The 23,502-nt window shown below is 47.2% G+C and overlaps 1 protein-coding gene across 1 annotated transcript in view; it reads left to right on the top strand.

Moving 5' to 3' along the window:
- The window catches only part of si:dkey-71l1.1 (uncharacterized protein LOC569883 homolog), a 41,399-nt gene that overhangs the window by 14,091 nt on the left and 3,806 nt on the right, over positions 1–23,502 (top strand). Inside the window, exons 5-7 of the mRNA XM_065005023.1 lie at positions 12,522–12,623; positions 12,949–13,054; positions 13,187–13,309. Of these exons, the coding sequence (XP_064861095.1) occupies positions 12,522–12,623; positions 12,949–13,054; positions 13,187–13,309 (331 nt within the window). The remainder of the gene's footprint in view (positions 1–12,521; positions 12,624–12,948; positions 13,055–13,186; positions 13,310–23,502) is intronic.

Here is a 23,502-nt window from a genome sequence, read left to right as displayed (position 1 = left end):
TGTCCTCTGAACTACCTATCTACTTGTCTACCTGTCTACCTACCTGTCTACCTGTCCTCTGAACTATCTACCTACTTGTCTACCTGTCTACCTACCTGTCTACCTACCTGTCTACATACCTGTCTACCTACTTGTCTACCTGTCTACCTACTTGTCTACCTACCTGTCTACCTACTTGTCTACCTGTCTACATACCTGTCTACCTACCTGTCTACCTACTTGTCTACCTGTCTACCTACCTGTCTATCTACCTGTCTACCTGTCTACATACCTGTCTACCTACTTGTCTACCTGTCTACCAACCTGTCTACCAACCTGTCTACCTACCTGTCTACCAACCTGTCTACCTACCTGTCTACCAACCAGTCTACCTACCTGTCTACCTACCTGTCTACCTACTTGTCTACCTGTCTACCAACCTGTCTACCAACCTGTCTACCAACCTGTCTACCTACTTGTCTACCTGTCTGTCTACCTGTCTACCTACCTGTCTACCTACTTGTCTATCTACCTGTCTACCTACTTGTCTACCAACCTGTCTAACTACTTGTCTACCTGTCTACCTACTAGTCTACCTGTCTACCTACTTGTCTACCTACTTGTCTACCTACTTGTCTACCTACCTGTCTACCTACCTGTCTACCTACCTGTCTACCTGTCTACAACAATGTTGTTGTTGTTTTGGCTCTGTACTGCAGCACTTTGGATTTGAAATGATCAAATCAAATTTTATTAGTCAAATGCGCTGAATACAACAGGTGTAGACTTTTCAGTGAAATGCTTACTTACGAGCCCCTAACCAACAATGCAGTTAAAAAAAAAAATGGAATAAGAAATCAAAGTAACAAGTAATTAAAGAGCATCATTAAAATAACAATAGCGAGACTAGTTACAGGGGGTACCGGTACAGAGTCAACGTGTGGGGGCACCGGTTAGTTGAGGTAGTGTGTACATTTAGGTATAGTTATTAAAGTGACTATTCATAGATAACAACAGAGAATAGCAGCTCTGTAAAATAGGGGGGGAGGGGCAATGCAAATAGTCTGGGTAGTCAGTTGATTAGGTGTTAAGGAGTCTTATGGCTTGGGGGTAGAAGCTGTTTAGAAGCCTCTTTGACCTAGGCGCTCCGGTACTGCTTGCTGTGCGGTAGCAGAGAAAACAGCCTATGACTAGGGTGGCTGGAGTCTATGACAATTTTTAGGGCGTTCCTCTGACACCGCCTGGTATAGAGGTCCTGGATGGCAGGAAGCTTGGTCCCAGTGATGTACTGGGCCGTACGCACTACCCTCTGTAGTGCCTTGTGGTCGGAGGCCGAGCAGTTGCCATACCAGGCAATTATGTAACCAGTCAGGATGCCCTCGATGGTGCAGCTGTACAACCTTTTGAGGATCTCAGGACCCATGCCAAATCTTTTCAGTCTCCTGAGGTCTCCTGAGGCGGATTAGCTTTTGTCGTGCCGTCTTAATGACTGTCTTGCTGTGCTTGCACCATGTTAGTTTGTTGGTGATGTGGACACCAAGGAATTTGAAGCTCTCAATCTGCTCCACTGCAGCTCTGTCGATGAGAATGGGGGCGTGCTCAGTCCCCCTTTTCTTGTAGTCCACAATCATCTTCTTTGTCTTGGTCATGTTGAGGGAGAGGTTGTTGTCCTGGCACCACATGGCCAGGTCTCTGACCTCCTCCCTATATGCTGTCTCGTCGTTGAGGGAGAGGTTGTTGTCCTGGCACCACATGGCCAGGTCTCTGACCTCCTCCCTATATGCTGTCTCGTCGTTGTCGTGGGATCCGGCCTACCACTGTTGTGTCATCGGCAAACTTAATGATGGTGTTGGAGTCGTGCCTGGCCGTGCAGTCATGAGTGAACAGGGAGTACAGGAGGGGACTGTCACGCCCTGACCATAGAGAGCTTTTTATTCTCTATGTTGGTTAGGTCAGGGGTGTGACTAGGGTGGGTCATCTAGGTGATTTATATTTCTATGTTGGTCTGGTATGGGTCCCAATCAGAGGCAGCTGTTTATCGTTGGGGATCATATTTTGGCAGCCATTTCCCCTTTGTGTTTTGTGGGATCTTGTCTTGCCTACTTTTGAGCTTCATGTTTCGTTTTACGCTTTATTGTTTTTGTCTTTGAGTTTCTCTTTCTAAAATAAAGAGGATGGAAACATACCACGCTGCATCTTGGTCCACTCCTTATAACGATCAGCGTGGCGGATGTGTTGTTACCTACCCTTACCACCTGGGGACGGCCCGTCAGGAAGTCCAGGATCCAGTTGCAGAGGGAGGTGTTTAGTTCCAGGGTCCTTAGCATATTGATGAGCTTTGAGGGCACTATGGTGTTGAACGCTGAGCTGTAGTCAATGAACAGCATTCTCACATAGGTGTTCCGTTTGTCCAGGTGGGAAAGGGCAGGGTGGAGTGTTGGGGTGGTATGCAAATTAGAGTCGGTGTAGGGTTTCTGGGAAATGGAGTTGATGTGAGCCATGACCAGCCTTTCAAAGCACTTCATGGCTACAGACGTGAGTGCTGCGGGTCGGTAGTCATTTAGGCAGGGTACCTTAGTATTCTTGGGCACAGGCACTATGGTGGTATGCTTAAAACATGTTGGTATTACATACTCGGTCAGGGAGAGGTTGAAAATGTCAGTGAAGACAATTGCCAGTTGGTCAGCGCATGCTCGCAGTACACGTCCTGGTAATCCGTCTGGCCCTATGGCCTTGTGAATGTTGACCTGTTTAAAGGTCTTACTCACATCAGCTGCAGAGAGCGTGATCACACAGTCTTCCGGAACAGCTGGTGCTCTCATGCATGTTTCAGTGTTATTTCAGATCAAATTTTATTTGTCACAAACACATGGTTAGCAGATATTAATGCGAGTGAAGCGAAACGCTTGTGCTTCTAGTTCCGACCATGCAGTAATATCTAACAAGTAATCTAACCTAACGATGAGTCAGTATGTTGGCAGCAGCCACTCAATGTTAGTGATGGCTGTTTAACAGTCTGTTGGCCTTGAGATAGAAGCTGTTTTTCAGTCTCTCGGTTCCCGCTTTGATGCACCTGTACTGACCTCGCCTTCTGGATGATAGCGGGGTGAACAGGCAGTGGCTCGGGTGGTTGTTGTCCTTGATGATCTTTATGGCCTTCCTGTGACATCGGGTGCTGTAGGTGTCCTGGAGGGCAGGTAGTTTGCCCCCGGTGATGCGTTGTGCAGACCTCACTACCCTCTGGAGAGCCTTACGATTGTGGGTGGAGCAGTTGCCGTACCAGGCGGTGATACAGTCCGACAGGATGCTCTCGATTGCGCATCTGTAAAAGATTGTGACTGTTTTTGGTGACAAGCCAAATTTCTTCAGCCTCCGGAGGTTGAAGAGGCGCAGCTGTGCCGCAGAGGAACTTAAAACTTTCCACCTTCTCCACTACTGTCCCGTTGATGTGGATAGGGGCCAGCTCCCTCTGCTGTTTCCTGAAGTCCACGATTATCTCCTTTGTTTTGTTGACAGAGTGTGAGGTGATTTTCCTGACACCACACTCCGAGGGCCTTCACCTCCTCCCTGTAGGCCGTCTCGTCGTTGTTGGTAATCAAGCCTAGCCTTTAGCTCAGTGCGGATGCTACCTGTAATCCATGGCTTCTGGTTGGGGTATGTACGTACAGTCACTGTGGGGGGGACGTCATCGATACATTTATTGATGAAGCCAATGACTGATGTGATGTACTCAATGCCACCGGAGGAAGCTCGGAACATATTCCAGTCTGTAGCTTAGCATCAGCTTCATCTTCTTTTTTATTGATCTAGTTACTGGTGCTTCCTGCTTTCATTGTAGCTTGTAAGCAGGAATCAAGAGGATAGAATTATGGTCAGATTTGCCAAATGGAGGGCGAGGGAGAGCTTTTGTACGCGTCTCTGTGTGTGGAGTAAAGGTGGTCCAGAGGTTTGTTTTTTCCTCTGGTTGCACATTTAACATGCTGATAGAAATGAGGTTAAATGGATTTAAAGTCCCCGGCTCTGGGTGAGCGTTTTCTTAAGTACCAGAGGCTAACATGGTGTTCAGAGGTAACTACCAGAGGCTAACATGGTGTTCAGAGGCTAACATGGTGTTCAGAGGCTAACATGGAGTTCAGAGGCTAACATGGAGTTCAGAGGCTAACATGGTGTTCAGAGGCTAACATGGTGTTCAGAGGGAAGTACCAGAGGCTAACATGGTGTTCAGAGGCTAACATGGTGTTCAGAGGGAAGTACCAGAGGCTAACATGGTGTTCAGAGGCTAACATGTTGTTCAGAGGCTAACATGGTGTTCAGAGGCTAACATGGTGTTCAGAGGGAAGTACCAGAGGCTAACATGGTGTTCAGAGGTAACTACCAGAGGCTAACATGGAGTTCAGAGGCTAACATGGTGTTCAGAAGTAACTACCAGAGGCTAACATGGAGTTCAGAGGGAAGTACCAGAGGCTAACATGGTGTTCAGAGGGAAGTACCAGAGGCTAACATGGTGTTCAGAGGGAAGTACCAGAGGCTAACATGGAGTTCAGAGGCTAACATGGAGTTCAGAGGCTAACATGGTGTTCAGAGGCTAACATGGAGTTCAGAGGGAAGTACCAGAGGCTAACATGGTGTTCAGAGGGAAGTACCAGAGGCTAACATGGAGTTCATAGGCTAACATGGTGTTCAGAGGGAAGTACCAGAGGCTAACATGTTGTTCAGAGGCTAACATGGTGTTCAGAGGCTAACATGATGTTCAGAGGGAAGTACCAGAGGCTAACATGGTGTTCAGAAGTAACTACCAGAGGCTAACATGGAGTTCAGAGGGAAGTACCAGAGGCTAACATGGAGTTCAGAGGGAAGTACCAGAGGCTAACATGGAGTTCATAGGCTAACATGGTGTTCAGAGGGAAGTACCAGAGGCTAACATAGTGTTCAGAGGCTAACATGTTGTTCAGAGGTAACTACCAGAGTCTAACATGGAGTTCAGAGGCTAACATGGACTTCAGAGGCTAACATGGACTTCAGAGGCTAACATGGTGTTCAGAGGCTAACATGTTGTTCAGAGGTAACTACCAGAGTCTAACATGGAGTTCAGAGGCTAACATGGACTTCAGAGGCTAACATGGACTTCAGAGGCTAACATGGTGTTCAGAGGCTAACATGTTGTTCAGAGGGAAGTACCAGAGGCTAACATGGGGTTCAGAGGCTAACATGGAGTTCAGAGGCTAACATGGTGTTCAGAGGCTAACATGTTGTTCAGAGGTAACTACCAGAGGCTAACATGGAGTTCATAGGCTAACATGGTGTTCAGAGGGAAGTACCAGGGGCTAACATGGTGTTCAGAGGCTAACATGTTGTTCAGAGGCTAACATGTTGTTCAGAGGTAACTACCAGAGGCTAACATGGAGTTCAGAGGGAAGTACCAGAGGCTAACATGGAGTTCAGAGGGAAGTACCAGAGGCTAACATGGAGTTCATAGGCTAACATGGTGTTCAGAGGGAAGTACCAGAGGCTAACATAGTGTTCAGAGGCTAACATGTTGTTCAGAGGTAACTACCAGAGTCTAACATGGAGTTCAGAGGCTAACATGGACTTCAGAGGCTAACATGGACTTCAGAGGCTAACATGGTGTTCAGAGGCTAACATGTTGTTCAGAGGTAACTACCAGAGTCTAACATGGAGTTCAGAGGCTAACATGGACTTCAGAGGCTAACATGGACTTCAGAGGCTAACATGGTGTTCAGAGGCTAACATGTTGTTCAGAGGGAAGTACCAGAGGCTAACATGGGGTTCAGAGGCTAACATGGAGTTCAGAGGCTAACATGGTGTTCAGAGGCTAACATGTTGTTCAGAGGTAACTACCAGAGGCTAACATGGAGTTCATAGGCTAACATGGTGTTCAGAGGGAAGTACCAGGGGCTAACATGGTGTTCAGAGGCTAACATGTTGTTCAGAGGCTAACATGTTGTTCAGAGGTAACTACCAGAGGCTAACATGGAGTTCAGAGGCTAACATGTTGTTCAGAGGTAACTACCAGAGGCTAACATGGTGTTCAGAGGCTAACATGTTGTTCAGAGGTAACTACCAGAGGCTAACATGGAGTTCAGAGGCTAACATGTTGTTCAGAGGGAAGTACCAGAGGCTAACATGGTGTTCAGAGGCTAACATGTTGTTCAGAGGTAACTACCAGAGGCTAACATGGTGTTCAGAGGCTAACATGTTGTTCAGAGGTAACTACCAGAGGCTAACATGGAGTTCAGAGGCTAACATGTTGTTCAGAGGTAACTACCAGAGGCTAACATGGAGTTCAGAGGCTAACATGTTGTTCAGAGGGAAGTACCAGAGGCTAACATGGTGTTCAGAGGCTAACATGTTGTTCAGAGGTAACTACCAGAGGCTAACATGGAGTTCAGAGGCTAACATGTTGTTCAGAGGGAAGTACCAGAGGCTAACATGGAGTTCAGAGGCTAACATGGAGTTCAGAGGCTAACATGGAGTTCAGAGGCTAACATGGTGTTCAGAGGCTAACATGGAGTTCAGAGGCTAACATGGTGTTCAGAGGCTAACATGGAGTTCAGAGGGAAGTACCAGAGGCTAACATGGAGTTCAGAGGGAAGTACCAGAGGGTAACATGGTGTTCAGAGGGAATTACCAGAGGCTAACATGGAGTTCATAGGCTAACATGGTGTTCAGAGGGAAGTACCAGAGGCTAACATGTTGTTCAGAGGCTAACATGTTGTTCAGAGGCTAACATGTTGTTCAGAGGCTAACATGATGTTCAGAGGGAAGTACCAGAGGCTAACATGGTGTTCAGAAGTAACTACCAGAGGCTAACATGGAGTTCAGAGGGAAGTACCAGAGGCTAACAGTTGGAGTTCAGTTCAGAGGGGAAGTACCAGAGGCTAACATGGGTGTTCAGAGGCTAACATGTTGTTCAGAGGAACTACCAGAGGCTAACATGGAGTTCAGAGGCTAACATGTTGTTCAGAGGAAGTACCAGAGGCTAACATGGAGTTCAGAGGGGAAGTACCAGAGGCTAACATGGAGTTCAGAGGTAAGTACCAGAGGCTAACAAGTTCAGAGGCTAACATGGTGTTCAGAGGCTAACATGGTTCAGAGGCTTCAGAGGCTAACATGGAGTTCAGAGGGGAAGTACCAGAGGCTAACATGTTCAGAGGAAGTACCAGAGGCTAACATGGTGTTCAGAGGGAAGTTCAGAGGCTAACATGGAGTTCATAGGCTAACATGGTGTTCAGTTCAGAGGCTAACATAGTGTTCAGAGGCTAACATGTTGTTCAGAGGGTAACTACCAGAGGCTAACATGGAGTTCAGAGGCTAACATGTTCAGAGGCTAACATGGACTTCAGAGGCTAACATGGTGTTCAGAGGCTAACATGTTGTTCAGAGGAAGTACCAAGCTAACATGGGGTTCAGAGGCTAACATGGGGGTTCAGAGGCTAACATGGAGTTCCAGAGGCTAACATGGAAGTACCAGAGGCTAACATGTTGTTCAGAGGTAACTACCAGAGGCTAACATGGTGTTCAGAGGCTAACATGTTGTTCAGAGGTAACTACCAGAGGCTAACATGGAGTTCAGAGGCTAACATGTTGTTCAGAGGGGAAGTACCAGGGCTAACATGGTGTTCAGAGGCTAACATGTTGTTCAGAGGTAACTACCAGAGGCTAACATGGTGTTCAGAGGCTAACATGTTGTTCAGAGGTAACTACCAGAGGCTAACATGGAGTTCAGAGGCTAACATGTTGTTCAGAGGTAACTACCAGAGGCTAACATGGTGTTCAGAGGCTAACATGTTGTTCAGAGGTACCAGAGGCTAACATGGTGTTCAGAGGCTAACACCAGAGGCTAACATGGTGTTCAGAGGCTAACATGTTGTTCAGAGGAAGTACCAGAGGCTAACATGGTGTTCAGAGGCTAACATGTTGTTCAGAGGCTAACATGGTGTTCAGAGGCTAACATGGAGTTCAGAGAGGCTAACATGGTGTTCAGAGGCTAACATGGAGTTCAGAGGCTAACATGGTGTTCAGAGGCTAACATGGAGTTCAGAGGGAAGTACCAGAGGCTAACATGGTGTTCAGAGGGGCAGAGGGTAACATGGTGTTCAGAGGGAAGTACCAGAGGCTAACATGGTGTTCAGAGGCTAACATGTTGTTCAGAGGGAAGTACCAGAGGCTAACATGGTGTTCAGAGGAGAGGCTAACATGTTGTTCAGAGGCTAACATGATGTTCAGAGGGAAGTACCAGAGGCTAACATGGTGTTCAGAAGTAACTACCAGAGGCTAACATGGAGTTCAGAGTACCAGAGGCTAACATGAGTTCAGAGGGAAGTACCAGAGGCTAACATGGTGTTCAGGGGGAAGTACCAGAGGCTAACCAGAGGCTAACATGGTGTTCAGAGGGAAGTACCAGAGGCTAACAACAGAGGAAGTACCAGAGGCTAACATGGTGTTCAGAGGCTAACATACCAGAGGCTAACATGGAGTTCATAGGCTAACATGGTGTTCAGAGGGAAGTACTTCAGAGGCTAACATGGTGTTCAGAGGCTAACATGTTTGTTCAGAGGTAACTACCAGAGGCTAACATGGTGTTCAGAGGCTAACATGGACTTCAGAGGCTAACATGGACTTCAGAGGCTAACATGGTGTTCAGAGGCTAACATGTTGTTCAGAGGGAAGTACCAGAGGCTAACATGGGGTTCAGAGGCTAACATGGGGTTCAGAGGCTAACATGGAGTTCAGAGGCTAACATGGTGTTCAGAGGCTAACATGTTGTTCAGAGGTAACTACCAGAGGCTAACATGGAGTTCATAGGCTAACATGGTGTTCAGAGGGAAGTACCAGGGGCTAACAGATGTTGTTCAGAGGCTAACATGTTGAACTACCAGAGGCTAACATGGAGTTCAGAGGCTAACATGTTGTTCAGAGGTAACTACCAGAGGCTAACATGGTGTTCAGAGGCTAACATGTTGTTCAGAGGTAACTACCAGAGGCTAACATGGAGTTCAGAGGCTAACATGTTGTTCAGAGGGAAGTACCAGAGGCTAACATGGTGTTCAGAGGCTAACATGTTGTTCAGAGGTAACTACCAGAGGCTAACATGGAGTTCAGAGGCTAACATGTTGTTCAGAGGTAACTACCAGAGGCTAACATGGAGTTCAGAGGCTAACATGTTGTTCAGAGGGAAGTACCAGAGGCTAACATGGTGTTCAGAGGCTAACATGTTGTTCAGAGGGAAGTACCAGAGGCTAACATGGTGTTCAGAGGCTAACATGTTGTTCAGAGGCTAACATGTTGTTCAGAGGGAAGTACCAGAGGCTAACATGGGGTTCAGAGGCTAACATGGATTACAGAGGCTAACATGGTGTTCAGAGGCTAACATGTTGTTCAGAGGGAAGTACCAGAGGCTAACATGTTGTTCAGAGGCTAACATGTTGTTCAGAGGCTAACATGGAGTTCAGAGGCTAACATGGTGTTCAGAGGCTAACATGGAGTTCAGAGGCTAACATGGTGTTCAGAGGCTAACATGGAGTTCAGAGGGAAGTACCAGAGGGTAACATGGTGTTCAGAGGGAAGTACCAGAGGCTAACATTGAGTTCATAGGCTAACATGGTGTTCAGAGGGAAGTACCAGAGGCTAACATGTTGTTCAGAGGCTAACATGTTGTTCAGAGGCTAACATGGTGTTCAGAGGCTAACATGATGTTCAGAGGGAAGTACCAGAGGCTAACATGGTGTTCAGAAGTAACTACCAGAGGCTAACATGGAGTTCAGAGGGAAGTACCAGAGGCTAACATGGAGTTCAGAGGGAAGTACCAGAGGCTAACATGGTGTTCAGAGGGAAGTACCAGAGGCTAACATGGAGTTCATAGGCTAACATGGTGTTCAGAGGGAAGTACCAGAGGCTAACATAGTGTTCAGAGGCTAACATGTTGTTCAGAGGTAACTACCAGAGGCTAACATGGAGTTCAGAGGCTAACATGGACTTCAGAGGCTAACATGGACTTCAGAGGCTAACATGGTGTTCAGAGGCTAACATGTTGTTCAGAGGGAAGTACTAGAGGCTAACATGGGGTTCAGAGGCTAACATGGGGTTCAGAGGCTAACATGGAGTTCAGAGGCTAACATGGTGGTCAGAGGCTAACATGTTGTTCAGAGGTAACTACCAGAGGCTAACATGGAGTTCATAGGCTAACATGGTGTTCAGAGGGAAGTACCAGGGGCTAACATGGTGTTCAGAGGCTAACATGTTGTTCAGAGGTAACTACCAGAGGCTAACATGGAGTTCAGAGGCTAACATGTTGTTCAGAGGTAACTACCAGAGGCTAACATGGTGTTCAGAGGCTAACATGTTGTTCAGAGGTAACTACCAGAGGCTAACATGGAGTTCAGAGGCTAACATGTTGTTCAGAGGGAAGTACCAGAGGCTAACATGGTGTTCAGAGGCTAACATGTTGTTCAGAGGTAACTACCAGAGGCTAACATGGAGTTCAGAGGCTAACATGTTGTTCAGAGGTAACTACCAGAGGCTAACACAGAGTTCACAGGCTAACATGTTGTTCAGAGGGAAGTACCAGAGGCTAACATGGTGTTCAGAGGCTAACATGTTGTTCAGAGGGAAGTACCAGAGGCTAACATGGTGTTCAGAGGCTAACATGTTGTTCAGAGGCTAACATGTTGTTCAGAGGGAAGTACCAGAGGCTAACATGGGGTTCAGAGGCTAACATGGAGTACAGAGGCTAACATGATGTTCAGAGGCTAACATGTTGTTCAGAGGTAACTACCAGAGGCTAACATGGAGTTCAGAGGCTAACATGTTGTTCAGAGGTAACTACCAGAGGCTAACATGGTGTTCAGAGGCTAACATGGTGTTCAGAGGGAAGTACCAGGGGCTAACATGGTGTTCAGAGGCTAACATGTTGTTCAGAGGCTAACATGTTGTTCACAGTAACTACCAGAGGCTAACATGGAGTTCAGAGGCTAACATGTTGTTCAGAGGACTACCACAGGCTAACATGGTGTTCACAGGCTAACATGTTGTTCAGAGGTAACTACCAGAGGCTAACATGGAGTTCAGAGGCTAACATGTTGTTCAGAGGGAAGTACCAGAGGCTAACATGGTGTTCAGAGGCTAACATGTTGTTCAGAGGTAACTACCAGAGGCTAACATGGTGTTCAGAGGCTAACATGTTGTTCAGACACAGACTACCAGAGGCTAACATGGAGTTCACAGGCTAACATGTTGTTCAGAGGTAACTACCAGAGGCTAACACAGAGTTCACAGACTAACACAGTTGTTCAGAGGGACTAGACCAGAGGCTAACACAGGTGTTCAGAGGCTAACATGTTGTTCAGAGGGAAGTACCAGAGGCTAACATGTTGTTCAGAGGCTAACATGTTGTTCAGAGGCTAACATGTTGTTCAGAGGGAAGTACCAGAGGCTAACATGGGGTTCAGAGGCTAACATGGTGTTGTCAATAAATGTCATTAGTAGCATATTCAATGTGCAGGCTATTCTATTTTGCTCTAGTATACTTCAATAAGATGTGGGGATTGATTGGTTTATTTATTGTGGAAACAGATGACTCCTGAGGATAACACATTAAAGTGATTCCACTTGATCCACCGTGGTACCTGATGGATTACACACAGACTAGGCACAGACTAGACACAGACTACACACAGACTAGACACAGACTAGACACAGACTAGGCACAGACTAGACACAGACTACACACAGACTACACACAGACTAGACACAGACTAGACACAGACTAGGCACAGACTAGACACAGACTAGACACAGACTAGACACAGACTACACACAGACTAGACACAGACTAGACACAGACTAGACACAGACTACACACAGACTAGACACAGACTAGACACAGACTAGACACAGACTAGACACAGACTAGACACAGACTACACACAGACTAGACACAGACTAGACACAGACTAGACACAGACTACACACAGACTAGACACAGACTAGACACAGATTACACACAGACTAGACACAGACTACACACAGACTAGACACAGACTAGACACAGACTACACACAGACTAGAAACAGACTAGACACAGACTAGACACAGACTAGACACAGACTACACACAGACTAGACACAGACTAGACACAGACTAGACACAGACTACACACAGACTACACACAGACTACACACAGACTAGACACAGAGTAGACACAGACTAGACACAGACTAGACACAGACTAGACACAGACTAGACACAGACTAGACACAGACTACACACAGACTAGACACAGACTAGACACAGACTAGACACAGACTACACACAGACTACACACAGACTAGACACAGACTAGACACAGACTACACACAGACTACACACAGACTAGACACAGACTAGACACAGACTAGACACAGACTACACACAGACTACACACAGACTACACACAGCAAAGCAACATCCCTACAGTACAAAACAGCTTAGAAAAACAAAGAAAGAAAGAAATGTTAGTATTACCACAAACTTTCCATTTTCAGGACTCCCCCGTGCTGATCGGTGAGATGGACTCCTCCGGCAGTCTGAATGCTCATTCGCTGCTGCATCTTAGCGAGCGAATCAGGGCCAAGGCTGTGTTTCAGGTGGGTGGTTCAGATCTACCAGTAGGCCATCATTGTAAATAAAACATTTGCTTAGTTAAATGTTAAATAAAATCAAATAAATTGAAAAAATGAATAAACCCCAGTGCTAGACTGGCTTGTTTCAATGCGTACTCCTAGAACTCCAAGAACAGTTGCCCGTGGTTACACAGCCAGTCAGACCCAGGTCCTCCAGTCTCTAAGACGTCTTAGTTGCATGTAAAACAAATTAACAAAGTCTCAGGAATACTTTACATAGCGTGTGTGTGTGTGTGCGTGTGTGTGTGTTTGTGTGCGTGTGTTTTTGTGTGTGTGTGTGTGTGTATAGACCCAGCAGGCTCAGTTCATGACGTGGCAGTTTGAAACGGAGTACAGAGGAAGTGACTTCACAGCTGCTGTTACCATGGCGAACCCTGATGTCCTACGGGAGTCAGGTAGCTGAGTGTATTTCTATGATAATGTGTATCTCATCATAATATATATGATAATGTCTGTCTCATATATATGATAATGTGTGTGTGTGTGTGTGTGCGTGTGTCTGTGTGTGTGTGTGTGTGTGTGTGTAGTGATCCTGGTTGCCCACTTCCTCCAGAGTGTGTGTTCAGGACTGGTGTTGGGAGGAGAGCTGGTCTACCACAGAGGAAGACATGAAGAGGGAGGCATTCTCACCCTGGCTGGGCAGTACTCAGGTATTATATATATATATACATTATATAATATATATATATAGACATTATATAATATATATATATAGACATTATATAATATATATATATAGGCAGTCTCCACACACTGCTTTATTATACACTGTCGTTAAAAGGTTGGGGTCACTTACAAATGTCCTTGTTTTCCATGAAAACATACATGAAAAAAGTTGCAAAATTAATAGGAAATAGTCAAGACACAAGGCTATAAATAATGATTTTTAATTGAAATAATTGTGTCCTTCAAACTTTGCTTTCGTCTGAAGCACCTCCCATTTGGCTTCTAGTTGCAATTTGTTGAGGTAATCAGCTATGCTTTGCAGACCTTTGGCATGGCTTCTAGTTGTCAATGTGTTGAGGTAATCTGAAGAGATTTCACCCCCATGCTTCCTGAAGCACCTCCCACAAGTTGGATTGGCTTGATGGCTTCTAGTTGTCAATGTGTTGAGGTAATCTGAAGAGATTTCACCCCATGCTTCCTGAAGCACCTCCCACAAGTTGGATTGGCTTGATGGCTTCTAGTTGTCAATTGGCTTGATGTTGAGTTGGTAATCTGAAGAGATTTCACCCCATGCTAGTTTCCTGAAGCACCTCCCACAAGTTGGATTGGCTTGATGGCTTCTAGTTGTCAATCTGTTGAGGTAATCTGAAGAGATTTCACCCCATGCTTCCTGAAGCACCTCCCACAAGTTGGAGTTGGAGTTGTCAATGTGTTGATGGGCACCTCTTACGTACCCTACGGTCAAGATTTCACCCCTGCTCCCACAACTTGATGGCTCAATAGGGTTGAGATCTGGTGACTGTGCTGGACACTCCATTGTTGAGACAGAATTTCACCCCATGCTTCCTGCACCTCCCACAAGTTGGATTGCTTCTTCTAGTTGTCAATGTGTTAAATCTAGTTCTTGCATAGTTTGGATTGGCTTGATGCTTTGGGTCTGAAAGCTGTCCTGTTGTAGGAGGAAACTGGCTCCAATTAAGCACCGTCCACAGGGTATGGCATGGTGTTGCAAAATGGAGTGGTAGCCTTCCTTTTACCCCGTACAAATCTCCCACTTTACCACCACCAAAGCAGCCCCAGACCATCACATTGCCTCCACCATGCTTGACAGATGGCGTTAAACACTCCTCCAGCATCTTTTCATTTTCTCTGCATCTCACGAATGTTCTTTGTGATCCGAACACCTCAAACTTAGAATGGAAGACCCAGAGTTACAGGAATGGAAGACCCAGAGTTACAGGAATGGAAGACCCAGAGTTACAGGAATGGAAGACCCAGAGTTACAGGAATGGAAGACCCAGAGTTACAGGAATGGAAGACCTAGAGTTACAGGAATGGAAGACCTAGAGTTACAGGAATGGAAGACCTAGAGTTACAGGAATGGAAGACCCAGAGTTACAGGAATGGAAGACCCAGAATTACAGGAATAGAAGACCCAGAAGACCCAGAGTTACCTCTGCTGCAGAGGATAAGTTCATTAGAGTTACCAGCCTCAGACTGCAGCCCAAACAAATGCTTCAGAGTAACAGACAGTAACAGTTCCAGTACCAGACACATCAACTGTTCAGAGGAGAATCAGGCCTTCATTGTGAAATGCTGCAAAGAAAACACTACTAAAAGACACCAGTAAGAAGAAGAGACTTGCTTGGGCAAAGAAACACAAGCAATGGACATTAGAAGTACAGTGAGTCAGAGAGAGTCAGCACGTCATCAACACACACAGTACAAGACTAGAGACTTGGTTTGTTTTACTTTAACAAACTACCTAGTTAGCTAATAAAAGTTCACAATAGTTTTCCTTTTCATATCTGGTTCCTGGGACGCAGTTAGTGTTAACGCTGGGTCGCTAATATATGTCCAGGGATCCGTGCTCAAACAAGGTGGTAATACATTGGCAAAGCAGCTATCCTAGCTGCTAGCTATGAAGCTAGACAGCCTTGGCTACTATTGCTGGATACCAAGCACGCTAAACGGTTAGCCCTTGTGGCTAGGGCCGCACTTCTAGTTGTCTTGGTTTTAGGACTAGCCATTTCCAGAGTTTTCTACTGCCGGCATCTCTCATTTCACAGAGTGAATAGCGGGCTCGTCCTACTGTTAGTACAGTCATGCCTCCGAAAAAAGACAAGGATCACATCTCTGCTGGGCATCACATCTCTGCTGGGCATCACATCTCTGCCGGGCATCACATCTCTGCCGGGCATCACATCTCTGCCGGGCATCACATCTCTGCTGGGCATCACATCTCTGCTGAGCATCACATCTCTGCAGGGCATCACATCTCTGCCGGGCATCACATCTCTGCCGGTACGTCTTGGAGAAGCAGAACGTGTTCTATAAGGAAATGATACTTCAGCAGGAAAATAACTTTAAAAGCTTCATACAAAACGATCATGGAGTCCAACAAACGGCTGGATGACCTGACTAAAGATGTACAAGATTTTTAAACAAGCCTTCTGTTCACACAGAAGGATGTGGGTGTATTGAAGACCACACAGGATGCACTTCCCAGAAACGGTTCCTCTATACGGAATGAAATCCCCACAGTCAGGGAGGACCTCCAGCACATCTCTGGGAAGGCAGAATGAAATCTCCACAGTCAGTGGGGGCCTCCACAACATGTCTGGGAAGGCAGAATGAAATCACCACAGTCAGGGAGGGCCTCCAGAACATCTCTGGGAAGGCAGAATGAAATCACCACAGTCAGGGAGGGCCTCCACAATATCTCTGGGAAGGCAGAATGAAATCACCACAGTCAGGGAGGGCCTCCACAACATCTCTGGGAAGGCAGAATGAAATCCCCACAGTCAGGGAGGGCCTCCACAACATCTCTGGGAAGGCAGAATGAAATCCCCACAGTCAGGGAGGCTGATTACCTGGATGGACAATCGAGGAGAAATAATCTTGTAATAGATGGTATCCAGGAGAGCCAAAGTGAGACATGGGCTGAATCAGAGGACAAAGTTCAAAAGCTGTTTTCTGAGGAGCTACAACTGGATCAACAGGTAGAGCTGGAATGTGCTCACCGGTCTGGGAAACCAGGGGTCACTAGGGGTGAGAATGGAACCAGACACCGGTCTGGGAAACCAGGGGTCACTAGGGGTGAGAATGGAACCAGACACCGGTCTGGGAAACCAGGGGTCACTAGGGGTGAGAATGGAACCAGACACCGGTCTGGGAAACCAGGGGTCACTAGGGGTGAGAATGGAACCAGACACCGGTCTGGGAAACCAGGGGTCACTAGGGGTGAGAATGGAACCAGACCCAGGCCAATTGTAGTGAAATTCCGCAGGTTCAAGGATCATCTTTCAGTCCTTGAAAAAGCCAGATGCCTTAAAGGGTCTTTCATCTTCATCAATGAGGATTTATCAGATTCAGTCCGTCAAATAAGAAAGGAACTAATACCAGATATGAAGGCTGCAAGAGAACGAGGTGACATTACCAGATATGGAGGCTGCAAGAGAACGAGGTGACATTACCAGATATGGAGGCTGCAAGAGAACGAGGTGACATTATCAGATATGGAGGCTGCAGGAGAACGAGGTGACATTATCAGATATGAAGGCTGCAGGAGAACGAGGTGACATTATCAGATATGAAGGCTGCAGGAGAACGAGGTGACATTATCAGATATGAAGGCTGCAAGAGAACGAGGTGACATTATCAGATATGAAGGCTGCAGGAGAACGAGGTGACATTATCAGATATGAAGGCTGCAGGAGAACGAGGTGACATTATCAGATATGAAGGCTGCAAGAGAACGAGGTGACATTATCAGATATGAAGGCTGCAAGAGAACGAGGTGACATTATCAGATATGAAGGCTGCAAGAGAACGAGGTGACATTATCAGATATGAAGGCTGCAAGAGAACGAGGTGACATTATCAGATATGAAGGCTGCAGGAGAACGAGGTGACATTATCAGATATGAAGGCTGCAAGAGAACGAGGTGACATTATCAGATATGAAGGCTGCAAGAGAACGAGGTGACATTATCAGATATGAAGGAGCAGGAGAACGAGGTGACATTATCAGATATGAAGGCTGCAAGAGAACGAGGTGACATTACCAGATATGAAGGCTGCAAGAGAATGAGGTGACATTATCAGATATGAAGGTAAAACCCAGATGCAGACCACATCGGATAACCAATAGTTTAATAGTCCCACAGGGTCAGGCAGGGTCAGGTCAGGGTCAGGCAGAGGTCAATAGTCCAGAGAAGTAGGGGAAAGGTACAGGACAGCAGGCCAGGCAAGGGTCAAAACCAGGAGGGCAAGAAAGAGAGACTGGGGGAAAGCAGGCGCTGAGACAAACCGCTGGTAGGCTAGAACAAACAAGACGAACTGGAAACAGACAAACAGACAACACAGGTATAAATACACAGGGGATAATGGGGAAGATGGGCTACACCTGGAGGCAGGTGGAGACAATAACGAAGACAGGTGAAACAGATCAGGGTGTGACAGACATAGCATACCTGAGGTATGACAAACTGATTGTTCACCCTCCCTCCCAAGGAGTTAGGAGGAGTGACAGACACAAGTCAATCCAGCCGCACGCACGCACGCACACACACACACACACACACACACACACACACACACACACACACACACACACACACACACACAGACTGAGTATCTCTCTCTCACATTCCAACTGCTGATTCATGTTTGGACGTATAAATACTGTTATTCTAGCAGAGAAAGGTCTGTTCATTGCTCACTTGAATATATGCAGTTTTATTAAGGAACAAAATTCATGAAATACACTGTCTGGTGCAGTCAAACAATATTCATGTATTGGCAATATCAGAGACTCCCTTGGACTCTTCTATTGAGGGAGCTGAGATCTCTATACCTTTATACAATATGTTCAGGAGGGACAGAAATAGATATGGGGGTGGAGTTGCAGTTTTTTTATTTATTTAACCTTTATTTAACCAGGTAGGCAAGTTGAGAACAAGTTCTCATTTACAATTGCGACCTGGCCAAGATAAAGCAAAGCAGTTCGACACATACAACGACACAGAGTTACACATGGAGTAAAACAAACATACAGTCAATAATACAGTATAAACAAGTCTATATACAATGTGAGCAAATGAGGTGAGAAGGGAGGTAAAGGCAAAAAAGGCCATGGTGGCAAAGTAAATACAGTATAGCAAGTAAAACACTGGAATGGTAGTTTTGCAATGGAAGAATGTGCAAAGTAGAAATAAAAATAATGGGGTGCAAAGGAGCAAAATAAATTAATTAATTAAATACAGTTGGGAAAGAGGTAGTTGTTTGGGCTAAATTATAGGTGGGCTATGTACAGGTGCAGTAATCTGTGAGCTGCTCTGACAGTTGGTGCTTAAAGAGCGGGCGATCATCTGGAGCAAGCGGTCGCATCCGCGCTTCGGTCTGCTTCGGTCTGCAGGTTGTATAACTTTTCATTACATTTCATTATAGTACAACGGTTTGATTTGTCTAATCTTAGCAATATCTTCATAGCTAGCTACATTGCCGTCTTTGTATCAAAGATAATTGCGTAATTATCGTATTTCGTCGTCCTCCTATCTGCCCAGCAGCTAGCCAGCTAGCAAACGTTCACCGTCTACCGTAGCACTGTAGTAACTATCACACTCAACTGAACGACTTGATTAGTGTAGTGTTAGCTAGCTACATAGTTGTCTTTGCTGTCTTCGTATCCAAGATAATTGTGTAGTTTAGAGTGTGTAGTCTTAGAGTGATAATTGCGTAATTATCGTATTTCGTCGTCCTCCTATCTGCCCAGCAGCTAGCCAGCTAGCAAACGTTCACCGTAGCACTGTAGTAACTATCACACTCAACTGAACGACTTGATTAGTGTAGTGTTAGCTAGCTACATAGACATAGTTGTCTTTGCTGTCTTCGTATCCAAGATAATTGTGTAGTTTAGAGTGTGTAGTCTTAGAGTGATTATCTTAATTTACCGAGGTTAGCTAGCCAGCTATTTGTCGTCCTTAACGTAGGAGTCACTCCTAGCTAGCCAACAGCTAGCCAACGTCTACTGAATAGAACTTTCGCATTCCGGTCGCATTCCGCTTCGCTCCACAGGTAGTATCACATTTTCATTTCATTTCATTACAGTCCCAACAGTGTGATTTGTTTGATCGTAGCTAGCTACATAGCTAGCTACATAGCCGTCTTTGTTTCAAAGATAATTGTGTAGTCTAGAGCGATTTTCTAGGTTAGCTAGCCAGCTATTGTCGTTCTTTTAACGCAACGTAACGTAATCAACACTGCTAGCTAGCCAGCTAGCCACCGAATAGCAGCATTGTAGAAACTTTACACTCAACGGAACGACTTGATTAGTGTAGTGTCAACAACGCAGCCACTGCCAGCTAGCCTACAAAGTCAACAACGCAGCCACTGCCAGCTAGCCTACCTCAGCAGTACTGTATCATTTTAATCATTTTAGTCAATTAGATTCTTGCTACGTAAGCTTAACTTTCTGAACATTCGAGACGTGTAGTCCACTTGTCATTCCAATCTCCTTTGCATTAGCGTAGCCTCTTCTCTAGCCTGTCAACTCTCTGCACAGACCATACAAACGCTCCACACCGCGTGGCCGCGGCCACCCTAATCTGGTGGTCCCAGCGCGCGCACGACCCACGTGGAGTTCCAGGTCTCCGGTAGCCTCTGGAACTGCCGATCTGCGGCCAACAAGGCAGAGTTCATCTCAGCCTATGCCTCCCTCCAGTCCCTCGACTTCTTGGCACTGACGGAAACATGGATCACCACAGACAACACCGCTACTCCTACTGCTCTCTCTTCGTCCGCCCACGTGTTCTCGCACACCCCGAGAGCTTCTGGTCAGCGGGGTGGTGGCACCGGGATCCTCATCTCTCCCAAGTGGTCATTCTCTCTTTCTCCCCTTACCCATCTGTCTATCGCCTCCTTTGAATTCCATGCTGTCACAGTTACCAGCCCTTTCAAGCTTAACATCCTTATCATTTATCGCCCTCCAGGTTCCCTCGGAGAGTTCATCAATGAGCTTGATGCCTTGATAAGCTCCTTTCCTGAGGACGGCTCACCTCTCACAGTTCTGGCGACTTTAACCTCCCCACGTCTACCTTTGACTCATTCCTCTCTGCCTCCTTCTTTCCACTCCTCTCCTCTTTTGACCTCACCCTCTCACCTTCCCCCTACTCACAAAGCAGGCAATACGCTCGACCTCATCTTTACTAGATGCTGTTCTTCCACTAACCTCATTGCAACTCCCTCCAAGTCTCCGACCACTACCTTGTATCCTTTTCCCTCTCGCTCTCATCCAACACTTCCCACACTGCCCCTACTCGGATGGTATCGCGCCGTCCCAACCTTCGCTCTCTCTCCCCCGCTTCTCTCTCCTCTTCCATCCTATCATCTCTTCCCTCTGCTCAAACCTTCTCCAACCTATCTCCTGATTCTGCCTCCTCAACCCCTCCTCTCCTCCCTTTCTGCATCCTTTGACTCTCTATGTCCCCTATCCTCCAGGCCGGCTCGGTCCTCCCCTCCCGCTCCGTGGCTCGACGACTCATTGCGAGCTCACAGAACAGGGCTCCGGGCAGCCGAGGCGGAAATGGAGAAAACTCGCCTCCCTGCGGACCTGGCATCCTTTCACTCCCTCCTCTCTACATTTTCCTCCTCTGTCTCTGCTGCTAAAGCCACTTTCTACCACTCTAAATTCCAAGCATCTGCCTCTAACCCTAGGAAGCTCTTTGCCACCTTCTCCTCCTCCTGAATCCTCCTCCCCCTCCTCCCCCCTCCTCCCTCTCTGCAGATGACTTCGTCAACCATTTTGAAAAGAAGGTCGACGACATCCGATCCTCGTTGCTAAGTCAAACGACACCGCTAGTTCTGCTCACACTGCCCTACCCTGTGCTCTGACCTCTTTCTCCCCTCTCTCTCCAGATGACATCTCGCGTCTTGTGACGGCCGGCCGCCCAACAACCTGCCCGCTTGACCCTATCCCCTCCTCTCTTCTCCAGACCATTTCCGGTGACCTTCTCCCTTACCTCACCTCGCTCATCAACTCATCCCTGACCGCTGGCTACGTCCCTCCCGTCTTCAAGAGAGCGAGAGTTGCACCCCTTCTGAAAAAACCTACACTCGATCCCTCCGATGTCAACAACTACAGACCAGTATCCCTTCTTTCTTTTCTCTCCAAAACTCTTGAACGTGCCGTCCTTGGCCAGCTCTCCCGCTATCTCTCTCAGAATGACCTTCTTGATCCAAATCAGTCAGGTTTCAAGACTAGTCATTCAACTGAGACTGCTCTTCTCTGTATCACGGAGGCACTCCGCACTGCTAAAGCTAACTCTCTCTCCTCTGCTCTCATCCTTCTAGACCTATCGGCTGCCTTCGATACTGTGAACCATCAGATCCTCCTCTCCACCCTCTCCGAGTTGGGCATCTCCGGCGCGGCCCATGCTTGGATTGCGTCCTACCTGACAGGTCGCTCCTACCAGGTGGCGTGGCGAGAATCTGTCTCCTCACCACGCGCTCTCACCACTGGTGTCCCCCAGGGCTCTGTTCTAGGCCCTCTCCTATTCTCGCTATACACCAAGTCACTTGGCTCTGTCATAACCTCACATGGTCTCTCCTATCATTGCTATGCAGACGACACACAATTAATCTTCTCCTTTCCCCCCTCTGATGACCAGGTGGCGAATCGCATCTCTGCATGTCTGGCAGACATATCAGTGTGGATGACGGATCATCACCTCAAGCTGAACCTCGGCAAGACGGAGCTGCTCTTCCTCCCGGGGAAGGACTGCCCGTTCCATGATCTCGCCATCACGGTTGACAACTCCATCGTGTCCTCCTCCCAGAGCGCTAAGAACCTTGGCGTGATCCTGGACAACACCCTGTCGTTTCTCAACTAACATCAAGGCGGTGGCCCGTTCCTGTAGGTTCATGCTCTACAACATCCGCAGAGTACGACCCTGCCTCACACAGGAAGCGGCGCAGGTCCTAATCCAGGCACTTGTCATCTCCCGTCTGGATTACTGCAACTCGCTGTTGGCTGGGCTCCCTGCCTGTGCCATTAAACCCCTACAACTCATCCAGAACGCCGCAGCCCGTCTGGTGTTCAACCTTCCCAAGTTCTCTCACGTCACCCCGCTCCTCCGCTCTCTCCACTGGCTTCCAGTTGAAGCTCGCATCCGCTACAAGACCATGGTGCTTGCCTACGGAGCTGTGAGGGGAACGGCACCTCAGTACCTCCAGGCTCTGATCAGGCCCTACACCCAAACAAGGGCACTGCGTTCATCCACCTCTGGCCTGCTCGCCTCCCTACCACTGAGGAAGTACAGTTCCCGCTCAGCCCAGTCAAAACTGTTCGCTGCTCTGGCCCCCCAATGGTGGAACAAACTCCCTCACGACGTCAGGACAGCGGAGTCAATCACCACCTTCCGGAGACACCTGAAACCCCACCTCTTTAAGGAATACCTAGGATAGGATAAAGTAATCCTTCTCACCCCCCCCCCTTAAAAGACTTAGATGCACTATTGTAAAGTGGCTGTTCCACTGGATGTCATAAGGTGAAAGCACCAATTTGTAAGTCGCTCTGGATAAGAGCGTCTGCTAAATGACTTAAATGTAAATGTAAATGTAAAGCTAGTGAGGGAGATAAGTGTTTCCAGTTTCAGAGATTTTTGTAGTTCGTTCCAGTCATTGGCAGCAGAGAACTGGAAGGAGAGGCGGCCAAAGAAAGAATTGGTTTTGGGGGTGACTAGAGAGATATACCTGCTGGAGCGTGTGCTACAGGTGGGAGATGCTATGGTGACCAGCGAGCTGAGATAAGGGGGACTTTACCTAGCAGGGTCTTGTAGATGACATAGAGCCAGTGGTAATCTACCACAGGTCCTACAGAGGGTTCAATCAGGACTTGCTCACTAGGAACACTAAAATACCAGAGGCCCTAAGGTAATCTACCACAGGTCCTACAGAGGGTTCAATCAGGACTCGCTCACTAGGAACACTACAATACCAGAGGCCCTAAGGTAATCTACCACAGGTCCTACAGAGGGTTCAATCAGGACTCGCTCACTAGGAACACTACAATACCAGAGGCCCTAAGGTAATCTACCACAGGTCCTACAGAGGGTTCAATCAGGACTCACTCACTAGGAACACTACAATACCAGAGGCCCTAAGGTAATCTACCGCA

This window comes from Oncorhynchus nerka, linkage group LG19 (assembly GCF_034236695.1).
Source record: "Oncorhynchus nerka isolate Pitt River linkage group LG19, Oner_Uvic_2.0, whole genome shotgun sequence".
Lineage (NCBI taxonomy): Eukaryota > Metazoa > Chordata > Actinopteri > Salmoniformes > Salmonidae > Oncorhynchus > Oncorhynchus nerka.
Note: the sequence above shows the minus strand (reverse complement) of the source record. Positions and strands in the feature narration are given on the sequence as shown.